This window comes from Cydia fagiglandana, chromosome 11, assembly GCF_963556715.1.
Source record: "Cydia fagiglandana chromosome 11, ilCydFagi1.1, whole genome shotgun sequence".
NCBI lineage: Eukaryota > Metazoa > Arthropoda > Insecta > Lepidoptera > Tortricidae > Cydia > Cydia fagiglandana.
The window spans coordinates 2,844,576-2,861,590 of NC_085942.1; the positions used below are offsets into that span (position 1 = coordinate 2,844,576).

Sequence of the window (17,015 nt, forward strand, 5' to 3'; positions counted from 1 at the left end):
AAGGAAGAACCTTGAAGGAATGTGCTTGACAAACTAAAGCGAGATGAAAGTGAAGTTAAGTCACAAAAGTAATTCAAAGAAACTCTTGAGTTTAAGAACCAGTTGACTCCACTCTGATTATATGATCCAGTGTGAACCAGTGCGAACAACTACAGTGTATGGTGGACATATTTGATATTTGTGTTTTAGATTAACTTCAAAGAATCAAACTTGAGGCTTATCAGTGAATTGAATGAAGCTAATTTTTTAATAATAAGTGATTTGAGTGATGTGAGTGGATGCCGAAGACTGGGCAAAGTGGAGAAGACTAAGCAGGAAAGCCGACCCCGGCGCTAGGCCGGGAAAACACAAGGTTTAAGAAGAAGTAATCTCTGGAGTCAATGTAAGTTGAATATAAGATTTATATATATATATATATATATATATGTATATATATAGTATATATAAAAAGATATATTTTATGCTGATTCAAATAAAAGTGTAAAATGATAACTTCAGAGTTTGACTTAAATAAATCGTCAGGTGACAACTAAAACAAAATTAATTACTGCTACAATTTCAGAGTCATAGTGAAGCTTAGTACATAGTACCAAAACAAGGTTGATTTTTAGATTCTGCACCCAAAGGCTAAAAACGGGACCCCTATTACCACATTACTAAGGGTTTAGTCTCATTTCTACAGATTCCTATCACAGATTACCAATTCTACAGATTTTCAATTTTACAGATTCCCAAATCTACATAATTTCAATTTTACAGAAGCTTAATTCTACATAATCCCAATTCTACATAATTTCAATTTTACCTTAGGGGTGGCCAGGTGGAACGCTGGGCCTTCAGTAAGAAGTGCATATACTTGGAAAAATTCGACCTATGCCGCTGGGGTCCGGTGGCCAAATGGCACAGGCACCAGCGGCTATAGCAGAGGATGCTGTTTCGATTCCAGCCTGGGGCACTGGAGCTCTTGGTCACTTTTTAGGGTTCCATACCCAAAGGGTAAAAAACGGGACCCTATTACTAAGACTCCGCTGTCCGTCTGTCCGTCCGTCTGTCTGTATTTCATGATCTTATGAACCGTGATAACTAGACAGTTGAAATTTTCACAAATGATGTATTTCTGTTGCCGCTATACATACAAAAAAATTAAATAAAAAAAATATTTCAGACCCAATATATATTAAAGCCAATACTAGGCTGTATATGACCGATGAAATGAGTAAGTTTTTATTAATATGTTTTAAATGCCATGTTGGTGGCAAACAAGCATACAAGGTTATTAGTCACTAGAAAGACTAGATCTCTGCTGTGTTACAAATCTATACACTTTATTAGGGTTCCGTACCCGAAGGGTAAAAACAAGACCCTACTATTACTAAGACTCCTCTATCCGTCTGTCTGTAGGTTGTATCTCATGAACCGTGATAGCTAGACAGTTATAACAACAAATAATTTTTAAGAAAAAAAAACCGACTTCCATGGGGGCCGATGAAAGATTATTGTAGATGGTACACTATGTAGAAAAGGAGGTAAAACCACCCACTTTTTTACTAGCATTTCGCTTCTGTATAATGGCTCCTCTACAGGATGGGCCAACGCCGGCCACTCCAAGGGACGCAGCCATGCACTATCACTTGCTCCCTCTAACGCATAAATGCGTCCCTTGGAGTGGCCGGCGTTGGCCCATCGTGAAGAGGAGCCATGAGGGTCGTAGTTCTAGCCTAACCTAACCCACTCCTCAGATAGCAGTTCGGTTCTGTGCGGATCGCAGTTCGAACCTAATCAAACCCACTTTTCAAGTAGCATTTCGTTTCTGTAAGGCTCGCAGTTCTAACCTAACCTAATCCTTGTTCGGTTCTGTGAGGATCGCAGTTCAAACCTAACCTAACCCACTTAATGGCGCATGCCGTGCGGTGTACGGGGGTTTAAGCGGGAGGGGCTAGTAAGATTGGCATCATCGTACTTTATACCTACATTAATTTTATGGTAGGTAATCATAGTTGCTTATTTAGTTAAGGTATCATAGTGGTTTTCTGGGTCAAGGTCCGGGTCCGAGTCCGGGTCCGAGTCCGGGTCTGAGTCCGGGTCTGAGTCCGGGTCAGAGTCCGGGTCCGTGTCCGGGTCCGAGACCGGGTCCGAGTCCGGATCCGAGTCCGGGTCCGAGTCCGGTTCCGAGTCCGGGTCCGAATCCGGATCCGAGTCCAGGTCCGGGTCCGAACCGGATCCGGGTATGAGTCCGAGTCCGGGTCCCAGTCCAAGTCAAAATCGAAATACGTAATCACCAAACGTGTACCAGCGTCATTGAAGAGTTCTGTTCTGGTCATCATCAGCAGTTCCACTTCATCAAATGCGACAGTTTTTAATGTAAATGCTTGATTTTATGATGAAAATACAAAACAATCTATACGCATGCCTTTAAGATTTGAGGAGTTCCCTTGATTCCTCATGGATCCCATCATCAGAACTCGAGCTTGACAAAAATGTGGCTTAAAAACTTAACTTGCTTAACAAACATAACGACGAGGACAAATCGCCAACCGTGAACTATGCGTCGTTGAAGAGTTCCGTTCTGATCATCATCAGCAGTTCTACTTCATCAAATGTCACTTTTTTGGATGTATATGCTTGATTCGTTGATAAAAAACCAAAAATCACTATGTGTATGCCTTTAAGATTTGAGGAGTTCCCTCGATTCCTCATGGATCCCATCATCAGAACTGGATTTTGACAAAAACGGGACCAATCTGTATGCATATACATTCAATCAAAAAAAGAATTTTCAAAATCGGTCCAGTAATGACGGAGTTATGGAGTAACAAACATAAAAAAAAATAAAAAAAATAAAAAAAAACATACAACCGAATTGATAACCTCCTTCTTTGAGATTTGGAAGTCGGTTAATAAGTACTAAAAACGGAATAAAACAAATAAAGTGGGGCTCCCATGCAACAAACGTATTTTTTTGCTGTTTTGTGCGTAATGGCACGAAACCTTTCGTGCGCGAGTCCGACTCGCACTTGGCCGGTCTTTCTTAGTAGGTATATGACATTTATTTCAGTTTACTTCACTGTTCGTCTGTCTGTCTGTCACCAGGCTGTATCTCATGAACCGTGATATGTAAGTAGCAACAGAAATACATAATCTGTGAAAATTTCAACTGTCTAGCTATCACGGTTCGTGAGATACAGCCTGGTGACAGACGGACGGACGGACGGACAGCGAAGTCTTAGTAATAGGGTCCCGTTTTACCCTTTGGGTACGGAACCCTAAAAAACCTAACGTGGGTTAGATTAGGTTTTTTAGGGTTCCGTACCCAAAGGGTACGCCAGGGTACGCAAACGCCACATTGCAGGCTAGCATGCACTGGGCCCAAGACAGAGTGGCTTGGAGAGCGCTGGTGAAAAGTGTCCACATTCGTCACGTCCCTCAGCCATGAGGATACGACAAGGAAGAGACCCAAAGGGTAAAACGTCCGTCCGTCTGTCCGTCTGTCTGTCACCAGGCTGTATCTCACGAACCGTGATAGCTAGACAGTTGAAATTTTCACAGATGTTTTATTTCTGTTGCCGCTATAACAACAAATACTATACTGGAGTCAGTTATGTAACGCTGCCATACATGACCCAAAAAAATTTTATTAAGCTATGAGCTTCATCACATCTGATATTTGAGTAATTCTAAGCATTTCTAGCGTGAAGTGGGGGGGAGGGTGGGGTACAAAGACGGCCGCCATCCGTCATCTTTAAAAAAAATCTACTCTGATCCTGGTGGGTACTAGGGCAAGTTTGGTATCATTTTCGTATAAACCAAAGACGTAGAATTCATTGCTGATATTTGTTTTTTCAATTTCATAGTAATTTTACAAGAAAAACGTAAAAAGGTGAAAAATTTGGTTGGAGATTTTTGCTACGCGGAGCCGAAACTACAAAAGATAGAAAGTTGAAATTTGCACACTAGATTACATTTATAAAGTGTACAAGAGATAAGAAGCGATTTTGAGAAATTCAACCCCTAAGGGGGTTAAAAAGGGGATGAAAGTTTGTATGGGGTTCAAGTTTTATTTTAAGCTAGGAATTTGAAACTTCGTAAAACGATATATTATTAAAATACAAGAAAACTAATTTCAGCGTTTTTGAAAATTCATCCCCTAAGGTGGTGAAAAAGGAGTTGAAAGTTTGTATGGATATCAAAAAAATTTTCGAACGCGGGACTTGAATCTTTGTATTTGGGGATATTATTAAAAGACAGGAAAAGTAATTTCAGCGTTTTGTAAAATTCATCCCCTAACAGGGTTAAAAAGGGGTTGAAAGTTTGAATCCATTACAAATCCGAGTAGACACACATTTCTTATTGGCTCCCAGGCTTGAAATGCTTAGAATTACTCAAGGAACATATGTGATGAAGCTCATAGCTTAATAAAAAATTTTTGGGTCAACTTTATAACTGCTTCCGCTACTAAAAACAAAATAACATAAAGATTTAAATGGGGCTCCCATACAACAAACGTGATTTTTGACCAAAGTTAAGCAACGTCGGGAGTGGTCAGTACTTGGATGGGTGACCGTTTTTTATTTAGCTTTTTTTTGTTTTTTTTTTTGCATTATGGCACGGAACCCTTCGTGCGCGAGTCCGACTCGCACTTGCCCGGTTTTTTATTACATACATATTTGTTTTAAGATATATTGGAATAGTACGTTTAGAGTTAAACTGGTGTACTGCCATCTCGCCGAAATATTTTTCGCCTAATTTCACTTCCCAACCAACTTATTGCAGTACTTTTAGTTGGCAAACCAATGCTTAGCATATTATTATTTAGCATAATTTTTATTTGACCACAATTTTATTTAGCAGATGTTCATTTTACCACGATTTATTTAGAAAAATAGTCACTAAGCAAATGTTTTATTATACCTAACTATTTATTGTTACATAACGTTTGCCAAAATTGAAACTTCGCATACTTTTTATTTGATCACAATTTTATTTAGTAGATGTTCATTTTACCAAAATTCATTAAGACAAATAGTCACTGAGCAAATGTTTCAACTTAGCTAACTCTTAATTGTCAAAAAACGTTTGCTTTATTTATACTTACTTTTCATAATATATTTTGATGGCTATTTGACCTGTTGGTGGCTTTTTTTTTAACAAACGTATCTACATATTTCCATGGACGGGTGCCACTACGCTAACAGATTTGATGACTGTACCAACATGTTTTAGGTTAGATGACTGCAATCCCCAAGAAAACGAACTGTTGCCAGAAAAGTGGGTTAGGTTAGGTTAGAACTGCGACCCCACGAAAACAAACTGTTGCCTCAAAGGTGGGTTAGGTTAGAACTGCGACCCCCGAGAAAACGAACTGTTGCCAGAAAAGTGGGTTTGGTTACGTTAGAACTGCGATCCCACGAAAACAAACTGTTGCCAGAAAAGTGGGTTAGGTTAGGTTAGAACTGCGACCCCACGAAAACAAACTGTTACCTGAAAGGTGGGTTAGGTTAGGTTAGAACTGCGACCCCCGAGAAAACGAACTGTTGCCAGAAAAGTGGGTTAGGTTAGGTTAGAACTGCGACCCCACGAAAACAAACTGTTGCCTGAAAGGTGGGTTAGGTTAGAACTGCGACCCCCAAGAAAACGAACTGTTGCCAGAAAAGTGGGTTAGGTTAGGTTAGAACTGCAACCCCGAAGAAAACGAACTGTTGCCAGAAAAGTGGCTTAGGTTAGGTTAGAACTGCGTCCCCACGAAAACAAACTGTTGCCTGAGAGGTGGGTTAGGTTAGATTAGAACTGCGACCCCCAAGAAAACGAACTGTTGGCAGAAAAGTGGGTTAGGTTAGAACTGCGACCCTACGAAAACAAACTGTTGCCTGAAAGGTGGGTTAGGTTAGGTTAGAACTGCCAACCCCAAGAAAACGAACTGTTGCCAGAAAAGTGGGTTAGGTTAGGTTAGAACTGCGACCCCCAAGAAAACGAACTGTTGCCAGAAAAGTGGGTTAGGTTAGGTAAGAATTGCGACCCCACGAAAACAAACTGTTGCCAGAAATGTAGTAAACAAAATTACTACCTCCATCATTGAACTGCACATCTCGAAAAAACTACCTACGTAACGAAATAAAATGCTACTGTAATTTGTACCATGAGTAGTTGAGTACTATATTATTAGGGTATTTAGTAGTATGCATCACAATATTAGGCGAAAAATAATTTATGCCTATCAATACATTCGACATAACAATAAAAGACATTTTGAAACATGACCAACTAAATATTTTGCCATACAATAATATTGTAAATAATCATTTGCGACATGTTATATATGCGAAACATTGGTTTGCCATCTGATAGTTTTGCCAAATGATACTATGGGAAAAATAGTTTGGGAAGTGATAATTTGCCATACAATTTTCGGCCACATATTAGTAAACCAGTTAAACTGTATGTTATGGATTTAAAGTTATCGGAGATGAGATAGGTATGTAACTGCCTTGATGAAGGTTTGAAGTCTTAAAGTAAATAATTACTCAATTCAAAATTAGTACCTATTATTATAATTTATTTTACCCGAGCGAAGCCGGGTTTTCATCTAGTATGTAATAATTATGAATCTAATACGATCATTTATATTCTTCTGCTTTCATAAGTAATAGTTACTGATTTTTAAAAAGCGTTTTTCAATTAAAAGACATGTCAAAATCGCTTACCTTCTTGCAAGTTCTTTCTAATGCATACAATCGAAATTACGCTCTAATTTAGAAACGATATTCTGAACTAACATTAATTTTGAGACTTTCAAAATAATATTTTATTAAACTACTACTACACTACACACTACCACGTCATCTTTTCGCGGATTAGCAAAGTAATATTTTTGGTTTTAATTAATATGGATTTCCGCAAAGTAATGCCTGATTCTAATCACTAATATTTTTTTAGTAGCCTGGGCAAAGGCCTCCCCTGGCTTCCCTTGTCTTTCGCCACTCGTCACGGCTTTGTGCATGCTCCCGCTAGTCACCACAGCAGAGTCCAGGTCGTTTCGCCATCTCATTTTTGGTCTGCCTCTGCCTCGGGTGATATGTGGTCCATTCGGTCGCTATTTTGGCCCAAAAAAACATATTAAACGAATTTCTCGATCCGAAACGCTATACGTACCAGTGCTTACATTATACAGTTTATTATACACTCAAAGTAGAAACAAACTCAGTAAGTGATATTAGATAGGGAGAAAAATTGTATTTTCATGGACGTTTTCATCGCTAGAACATGTGTCAACGCACGTGAATCGAATGCAAATAGTTTCACTGAAAATCGTTAGTTTTAATAGTTTTCTCACGATCCATGTCATGCATTCAAGGTTTAAAATATGAATGCGGACACATCGAAAAAATAAAGGAATCGAGACCTTATTTACCTAAACATTACGGCGTATATAAGGTGTATTTGGGTAATTCCGAATGTCCGATAATTCCGAAATTCTGATGAAAATCACCCAAAATTCCATCATAATAAAAGTGTCTTTTCGGAACTATCCGACAATTTTCGACATTCTGAATTACCCGAATACACCCTAAATAATTTTGCCCTTTACCCTTTCTTCAAAAAATGCTTAAATACCCCTCACATAATTGATAGTTTCCCCCGAAATAGGTACCATCCATCCGTTTATACCATCATTATTATTTATTGCATGCATGTCATGTTTAGATATTTGTGAGCACCTCGGCCGCTCCGATATATCTGACCTACAATAATGAACCAGCGAACCACTACATATGTAGGTACTTTATATCCTTGGCGTATTAATTATCTATTGACTGCTAGTCAGCTGCTAGTACGTATAATTATAGAAATTATGATAATGCACAACCTCGACTTCATTACGTACTTATGTCAGGATCAGGGTAGGGGAGAGCGGGGTTAAACGTGCCGGAGGTAAGTTGATCCGATGGGAATAGGAACGCAAGTAAGCCATGGAGCGATTCGTATGATGTTTGTCGCGAAAAGTCAGACCACTATGCGGTTGCAGGAACCGTTTTCGTTGCTTCCATTATAATAGAATAGTAGTTATGGAAAATAAATCAAAAACGAGGGCACAACGAACCCCACGGATAATCACATTTTTGCTTTGGATTTTTTTTACTATCTGTTGATAGTACACAACAAATTATCATATATGATATATATATTTCGACGAACTGCAAAATACTCTTTTAGCGTGTGTGAACTGAGATTTAAATATTTGACGGATAAGTTATAAATTTTAGCAACGGAACAACCCGCCCCATAGCGGGGTTAGTTGTTCCGTTCCGACCTATCTCATAAAAAAAATTCTGGTAAAAAAACTGTTTAACGTTGCACAAAATAATATCGCTACTCAGAAACGCAAATAATCATTATTTAATATAGCGTACCCACATACCTTATTCACACTGTTTTCATAGATCAAATTTGTAATTTATGAAAATCGGCACGTTTAACCCCGCTCTCCCTTAAAATACAGAATGTTTTTAGTCATACAATAATTTACGGGATGATATATATATAGGTCATACTGAGCAAATCTTACTATGAGACCATCCCCGAAATCGCAAAAAATATTGGCTGTTGCTGTTTCAAACATTTTGGCTGGTCTAATATTGTATGGGAAAGTCAATTCTTTTTCGCGATTTCGGGGTTAGTCCGATAGTAAAACTTGCTCAGTATGACCTATCCCATATTTTCACCCCGTACAATTATTGGAGGTGACTAAAAAACAGCCTGTATATTTCTATTAACAGAAACTCCTCTGTTCGATGGATCTTAGGTCTTTGTAATAAGATTTATTATCAGTTAACAAAGATGATGGTACGAAAAAATAGTACACTCGATACACAAATCGCCTCAACTGCAAAATAATCACGTTTCCTGAATCACCCTGTATTATAACTGGTGACCATCACACACATAGGCGCTCACGTAAATAATTTAAGGGATGATTCGAAAAATAACTACTACTTAGAAACAAAAGATATTACCTAAGCAAGTCAGGCGTGGCTCACTCCGCGATTTCGTCGCATCGCTACAAGTACATGCGGCCAACACCAATTTTGGTGTCTAGCAATAGTAGTTGCCGCGCACCGCTACGAAACGGACGCCTGCTCGCGCTTGCGCCACCTTGCGGTCATATCTGTCCTAAATGTCGTAATAGACGCGATTCGTTAGAGTGAACCTATACCTCGAACTACTCTCTCTTTGGCTAGACTTAGCCACAGAATCTATTCTAGTCTAGTCTAGCAAATAGGGTATCGTCTTGGGTCGTCCCATTCGTTTTTCGTCATAGCCGAAATAATAGGACTAATTTAAGAGCTTGACGAAACACGAATGGGACGACCCAAGACGATACCGCAAATAGGTAGGGGGGTTGTACCTACTAGACTACTTCATCCTGCACATTAGTAAATCATACCACCAAAAACAAGTCTCAATATTGCTAAAAAAAGTCTAAGATCGGTGAATCCCAACCGTTTTCCTGTATGATAGGTACTATATCAAGGGGTCGCCCCTGTCTAGTATATGGCAATGGACCGTACGATTACATCACACAGTATACCGAACTGCCGTATTACTCGTATTAGGCTATTACGAAACTTAATGAATTTAGGAAAATGTGACGTTCTCTATCAAAAGGTACCACTTTAGGCACTTTGTCGCTTCCCATAAGGACGCTCAGACAGGTCATTAGTATAAAGATACAAGCATTCGTCTTTATGGTAAGCGGCAAAGTGGTACCTTTTGAATGAGAACGTCACAAATGGATGAAATAAACTAGTTAATCACCAAAAGGCCTTATTTCCCCTTGTAGGTAGATCAGACGGCAGTAAAAACTAGCGCCTGCGCACATTTTTGGCTAATAAATCATTAAACAGGGGCATTTTTAAATAATGAAGACGAACAAAAATTTGCAATTTTTTATTAAATTTCAACATTGCGTAACAACTCGCTTAACTACAGATTTAAGGGTCAGGAATGTCTACCTACAGCCAATTATTGCTAGATCTAAAATAAACAATAACGCGTTAACGCAAATTTATGACAATTACGTTTTTAATTAACCATCGATTCTATCGATTTTGACCAGATTTAAGCCACAGATTATACAAATACGCTACTTATGCTCTGGTTTCCTAGGATAGCGGTGCCGTCATATAGCGGCCTCCATACAAATACTACGACATCCATATTTAGCCGTATTATTTATCTCTCAAATTACCTACTACCGCAAGAAAATTTCGTGTACTTTTTGAGCGCGGTGAATTGTGATTACATCTTTAGTACCTATATTTAGTGTTCATTTTTGCTTGAACGTGACAAACAGGAACTAAAAGACAAGGATTCAATTCTCTAGTGTGCTTTTAAGACACTATTCTGTTGTATTTTATCTCCTTAATTAACCCCTTAAAAACATTAGGTTGTATTTTAACTCATCAGGGTTTTCACCTTTTACGGAGACGGCCTTCGGCCAGACGTAGAGGCCGATCTTCGGCCTTTACAGATCTCAATGGTCAAGAAAATTATCGCCGTTGAAAGTAGCGTATCTGTTCTAGTATTCTGTAATCTGTGACATTGCTTTTACATTTATAATGCACCGGGAAAATTTAAGAAAACATTTAGAATGACTAACAAAATTATTGTCTTTAGACAGTCGAATGGCACACCGACTAGACTTAAGAGAAACTTAATAAAGAAGTTAACAGAATATTTAAGAATAATTATATTTTAATACTAATACTAATCTAATTATAGTAATTATCATAGTGTTGCCAATTTAAAAATGAATAACTAACGAGTGCTGCGACCAGATTTAGACTTTTTTAAATAATTAAAAACAAAGTGTAAAGTAAAATACTGTGTATAAAATATACATTAAAAAGAGCATTAAAATCAACTAGCTAGTCCAAAATAACAGCCATATAATTTTAAACAATCCATTATGTCCGTTGCTTGCAAACAATATTTAGAGTAAGTCCAAGATAAGTCTGCAGTGATTTTTATAGCACACGCAGTGCAAGTGTTATTTTTAACGTCAAACTTGACGTATAAATAACACTTGCACTGCATATGCTATCAAAATCGTTGCAGAAATTACTTGGTCTAACTCTAGCTATAGGTACAAAGAAGCAAGCAACCAAGGACCAAAAAATGCAACTTATTTAAACATATTGCTATTAAACAACCAATATTAATGAGTATGGGCATTTTCGTCTTAATGGAGTATAATTCATAACTCAGGGTTTTCTTGACATTTTTGAGTAGTTTTTGAACACATTCAGTTCTGAAAACCGGACTATCGGGTATTTTATACCCGATAGTCGGAATCGTGGTACTACTGTTTTATATGACGAAATTATTGTGGCCTGGCGCGGACGTCTTGTTCGGCTGGGTGGCAATGAATGTGTTAAAAATGCTTCATATTTATTTAAACGCCAATTAAATCATTAAAAACACATTCTGCACTTCAATTCACTGGTATCATAGATTTTAGTATTAACAGATCTTTTAACAAAGTACAGACACAGTTTTTTTCCGCGAAAATGCCCTTTTTACATCTTTCAATCCTAATGTACATGTCGGCGGCCGATCGTAAGATCAGGCAGATTGTAATGTTTTGACTATAGTCACATTAAACCAATATATAGGTAGGATAGGTTCGCTTCAGATGCCCGAAGGGCAAACTGCCTAGTAATAGGAGCCCCGCTACGCGGGCTCCGTCGACTCAGGGAACGAGTCAAAGATTTTCACGTTTCACGATATGCCTAGGAATTTTACGATATGCCTGATCTTACGATCGGCCGCCGACATACATATACATTTTCTATACAATATCAATTACTCGAATGGATTCCAACGCACCTAAGAGTCATTTCTATCGCGCCATACCTATTGCATAAACACATTTTAGTATTCATAACGGTATGTATAATTATTGTATACATATTAATATCATACAATTTATACATAATGTATAAAAGACTGGTGATTATAAACGTGAATATATCTATACAAATAGATACCTATTGTGATGTGTTGAGCGTAAAATACAATAACTGTTATTGAATCTGGACCACATTGAATCTTCACTCAATGACATGATGTTTATTTCAATACATGTTTGCAGAGAGAAAATACAAGGCGGCCTAGACCATACAAAATGTATGGAAACGCAATTGGCGAGGATTTAATTCACTTGATTAAGCATGTTGGTGGTAATCAAAATAGATATTAAATAGATTTTCGATATTGAATATTATTTTAAAATCAAATTGAAACTCTAGGTCCATGGGGTCCCAGTTCACATTGTTCGCAGAAATCGCGAAAGATCTAGTTGACGTAACTGGTGACCGAAGAGCTGGCGGCTACCTCGCACAACGTATCAGCATTGCGATACAGCGAGTAAATGCCGCCAGCATCCTTGGTGCCTGCCTTAAGAGCCTATTTTAGATTTAAGCTAGTTATTAATTTCTTGTTTGTAAATAATTTTTTTTTTTTTATATCATAATTACCCCAGGCTCCCATGAGCCGTGGCAGTGCCGGGATAACGCGAGGAAGGTGATGATTTTTTTAAATCATAGTGGGTAGTCATCCACCCACGATATGACCCTTGAAATTAGCTCTAAGCGTCTTTTATCTTGATATTCGTCTAAGGGTTGTTTCACACGTACCACAACCACACCACGTCGCTGCGTTAAAATGCGGCTAAGCAGTGGTTACGTGTGAATTGTACTATTCATTAAACATACAAAATATGCGCCCGACCACGTGTTGTGGTTGTGGTTGTCGTGTAGTTGTGGTACGTGTGAAACAACCCTAATCGTAGTGCGTTTAAGCGTGTTCCTTGGTGAACTTTTCGTGGAAGTTCTTAAAGATGTCCAACATTTCTTGCAGTAATGCCGGCTGTGGTAAGATGGTGGTGCGGAAGTGGTAGGTGCCGGGGCGTTGGCCGAATCCTGAGCCGGGGACGATGCAGATACCTGGGGAAAGAACAACAATACGGTTGGTATTCCAGCTGTCCAATGTGCATTCCACCTCACTCTGTCATTAAGCAAAATGTGAGATGCAAATACACATTGGACAAAGAAATTGGATAAGTGGAATATCACCCTAAGCGGCACAATAAAGTAAAATCATCTATTACGACCCTTATTGACTTAGCGATAAAGTCCAAAATCCACGATGCAAGCTGCCACTGCCGCAGCTTTTCGCGCCCCGACCGGCCGGAGTACGTTTCTCTTTAGTCTTGAATAAATACGGTAAAATTACCTTCAATATTGGATATATCTGTATATTTTCCTTGCAATCGAACTGAAAAGCAGAGTACGAGTATATATCCTCCAGAGTCCCCTTTGTCATTATTGCAATTGTGAATTTGGAACCTTCTTGTATTCCATTTTAATTCAAAATTCGATTTGAATTAAATCCTTTATAAAGGCCTCGGGGACTCCGGAGGAACTCAGGCATAAATGCCACATTTTATCCTCGACCTATATCGGTCCTCGCTTATTAGCTCGGGTGAAATGGGTCGGTTTAAGCTCTAGTTGTATTTAATTATCTACTATTTCATCACACTTGTGAGGATAAAAATTAAAATAAATAAAACTCTTGCCTAATTTCGTATCGAAATTCAGGACTTACGGACCTCATCGCCTAGCAAATGTGATAAAAAATCTCGTTCGATATTTATCAATTTCGGTCCGCATCGTCTACGTGTAATAACATATTTTACGAGCAAGTGTGTTGAAAATAGACATATTTACCAGTCTGTTCCAACAGTTTGAAGGCGTAATACACATCGGGCGCCTTTCCGGCAGCCTTGGCCGCCTCGATGGCTTTCGGAGGCAGGTCGATACTTGGGAACGCGTACATCGCACCCTGTGAATTGATAATGAACCGTAATTAATATTTAAAGGCGATTTTATATTTTTCATCGACAACAAAAGTATTGAAGGAGAGATGATGCCTCATGAACGTCAGCTGCCGCTGCGTATGTAGGTTGGGGAACTGGTCCTCGATTGAGAATTTATTAATTGATAAACAGAGCTCGGCGGGGGTGAGCCGTTTTCAGAGTTTGCACAACATGGACATTCCTTGTCATTCGAGGGTATATGTGGTGTAATTTAATAACTAAAGAAATTATTTTATTTAGGCTGCTTTTCCGCTACGATCTTTACGTCGCCATTAAATCAAATGAATTTTATAGCAAGCTTTTTTAGTAATCCTCTTCAAATAATATGTATATCCATCCAAATGCTATTATTAAAGTTTATTTGTTCATGAGGCATTGTCATTTTAATGTATTTATAATTAATAAAGTGTTTTTTTAAATATTTCTTTCTAAGGTGTATCTATATTAATATCGACACTTGACATAAGTGACGTCAAAATGGCTCACCCCTGCCGAGCTCTGTTGATAAATAAGTAACATAAAGAAAATAAGTTTTGGGCAATTTCATTTTTGGTAATTACACGCTTTTCTGCTTCATCGGAAACCGGGAAGTGGGTCAAATTTAACTTGCAATATTTGATTGATTGATTGGAACAGGTGAAACTAAATAAAAGCTTGTAAAAAGGCAGCTGACTATAATTATGGCTGAATATGTGGATGGCCAGTTATTTTCAACAGCGCCTTGATACAGGCAAAGATACTGACAGTTATAACCTGGAGTAAGGTACATATGCAACATATATTATCCCTAAATTAATACTCTAAGGCACTGGTCCCACCGCGAGCTAGTAAGCTATGAGCTATCGGCTATAAACACGAACAAAAGATAAGCACTCCCGTGTAAATAAAAGAGACACGGCGATATTTATAGCTCACCGCTGGGCGAGTAACTATAAATATCGCCGTGTCTCTTTTATTTACACGGGAGTGCACTTTTGGTCGTGTTTATAGCCGGTAGCTCATAGCTTACTAGCTCGCGGTGGGACCAGTGCCTAAGGGCAGAAAATGCAGTTTAAGGTTTGAAAAGTCCCTGTTTGATTTCAAACAAAATTAACTGACCTGAACGACATTGCATTTGAATCCCTGCATAGAGTTGAAGGTGTCTGCGATCATTCTAGCTCGCTTGTTGAGGGAGTCTAGAACGGCTGTCTTCTCCTTGATCCAGAGGTCGTAGGACGGCTCGCCTTTGCTCGGTGGCTTGGCCTGAAAACAATTTATAAATCAGACGTAGATATGTACATACTTTTAGGCACACTTGCACCATTCCACTAACCCGGGATTAAGCGGTTAAACCGTTAACCTAGTGTCAAATTGTACTGGTAACCATGGTAACGCCAGGTTTAACCGGTTAACTCCGGGTTAGTGGAATGATGCAAGTGGCACTTAGCCAAGTTAAAAAAGTTATTAAATTAAGATGAGACTTTTAACGGACTTCGAAATAAAAAGTTCTCAATTTGTTTGTATTTTTAATGTAATAAACATTAAAAATACAAACGTTAAAACTACTGAACCGATGTTGATATATAAGGTGTCACTCTATTTGTTCTTAACTGAGAAATACGATACATTAGCGACTTCCAAAGACAAGAATTGCTATACGGATAAAAATTAGCAATCTTTAATGATTTGTAGCTTTTTAGTAATTTTCTTATACATTTTTTGGTATCCACTTCTTCGGGTAGGCAAATAGAGTTACACCAAGAAAAGTCAGCAGCGATTTTGATAGCCTACGCAATGCATGTGATCTTTTTAAACATCAAACTTCTATGAAATTATGACGTATAAATAACATGTGCACTGCGTGGGCTATTAAAATCGCTACGGACTTTTCTTGGTGTAACTCTATCATTCAGAATCTCAGATTAAATTTTTAATTGAAATAAAATAATACTTACAACTAAATCCACCGCAGACTGGCCTAGTACAGTGGGGCACAGCATGGCTGATATGCACTGAAAAGTAAAAATGTAAATAAGTAAGTAAGTAAAAGTAAGTAAGTCTCATTTAAGCAAGTTTATACTAATAATAGTGTAGCCCCTTGAATCTTGCTCTGGATAAGGCCTAGTTTCCCCTCTGGGTTGGAAGGTCAGATGGCAGCCGCTTTCGTAAAAACTAGTGCCTACGTCAAATCGTGGGATTAGTTGTCAAGCGGACCCCAGGCTCCCATGAGCCGTGGCAAAATGCCGGGATAACGTCAGGACGAAGGAAGTGTAGCCCCTTGAAGCCCCTTTCAAACATACGAGCCCGATGCATATGTTTTCGTCAGGTGACCCCATTTTTTGAGGTTCTCGCGTTTGTTCAAAAATAATGTTTTTGTTTAAAAATTACTAATATTTAATGCTTATACTAATGTAATTTAATTTTATATGGTAATACTCTGCAATAACTAAATCCAAATACAAGAAATACCGTTTGTACTGAAAGAAAAAAATAATGATTTATTATATTTTTTTTGACGGGTAGGATTACAACATGTGTGAAAAGGGCTATTACCAGGGAAAGCAATAGGGCTCTGCCAATGTACTGACAATTTTGTTTCGAGCCCATGCATGCAGCAGTGCTGTAAGAGAGGACAATATGATTTGGACAACGTTTTTGAAAAGTCCTTTTTTTCAGCAATAAAAGTCTCATGCAATTTTATTATACGATCAAAATAAACTACATTAAACATTGCTATTATGGTTCTCATTACTGGGTCATTATATGTTCATGTGTAAAATTTATTAAAATAAACAAAATTGTTGCGCGGAACTAGACGAAATCATTTGCATCGGGGCTCGTATACATAATCATACAGTCTTTGTCCTACGGGATCCTATCTCGTCGCATAATAATTGATTGTCATAATGTAATGTTACGCATAAAACTTCTTTCGCGTATTTTTTCTCCAGCTGAAACAGAAAGTATTTTCGAAAATATTTTGCATAGGTTGCGTAGAATATGGTAGGTTAGGTTAGGTTTGTGTTATAATTTATCAGAAATATTAATATTTCCAGTACAATAACAATTATGCGAAATGAGTTTTATGCGTAACATTACATTA

General features: G+C 38.1%; 1 protein-coding gene across 1 annotated transcript in view; it reads right to left on the reverse strand.

Moving 5' to 3' along the window:
- Positions 1 to 9,927: 9,927 nt before the first annotated feature.
- LOC134668777 (alanine aminotransferase 1-like) overlaps positions 9,928 to 17,015 on the reverse strand; it is a 57,571-nt gene continuing 50,483 nt past the window's right edge. Inside the window, exons 9-12 of the mRNA XM_063526236.1 lie at positions 15,868 to 15,924; positions 15,032 to 15,175; positions 13,785 to 13,899; positions 9,928 to 13,001 (exon numbers count right to left, since the gene is read on the reverse strand). Of these exons, the coding sequence (XP_063382306.1) occupies positions 12,853 to 13,001; positions 13,785 to 13,899; positions 15,032 to 15,175; positions 15,868 to 15,924 (465 nt within the window). The 3' untranslated portion in view covers positions 9,928 to 12,852. The remainder of the gene's footprint in view (positions 13,002 to 13,784; positions 13,900 to 15,031; positions 15,176 to 15,867; positions 15,925 to 17,015) is intronic.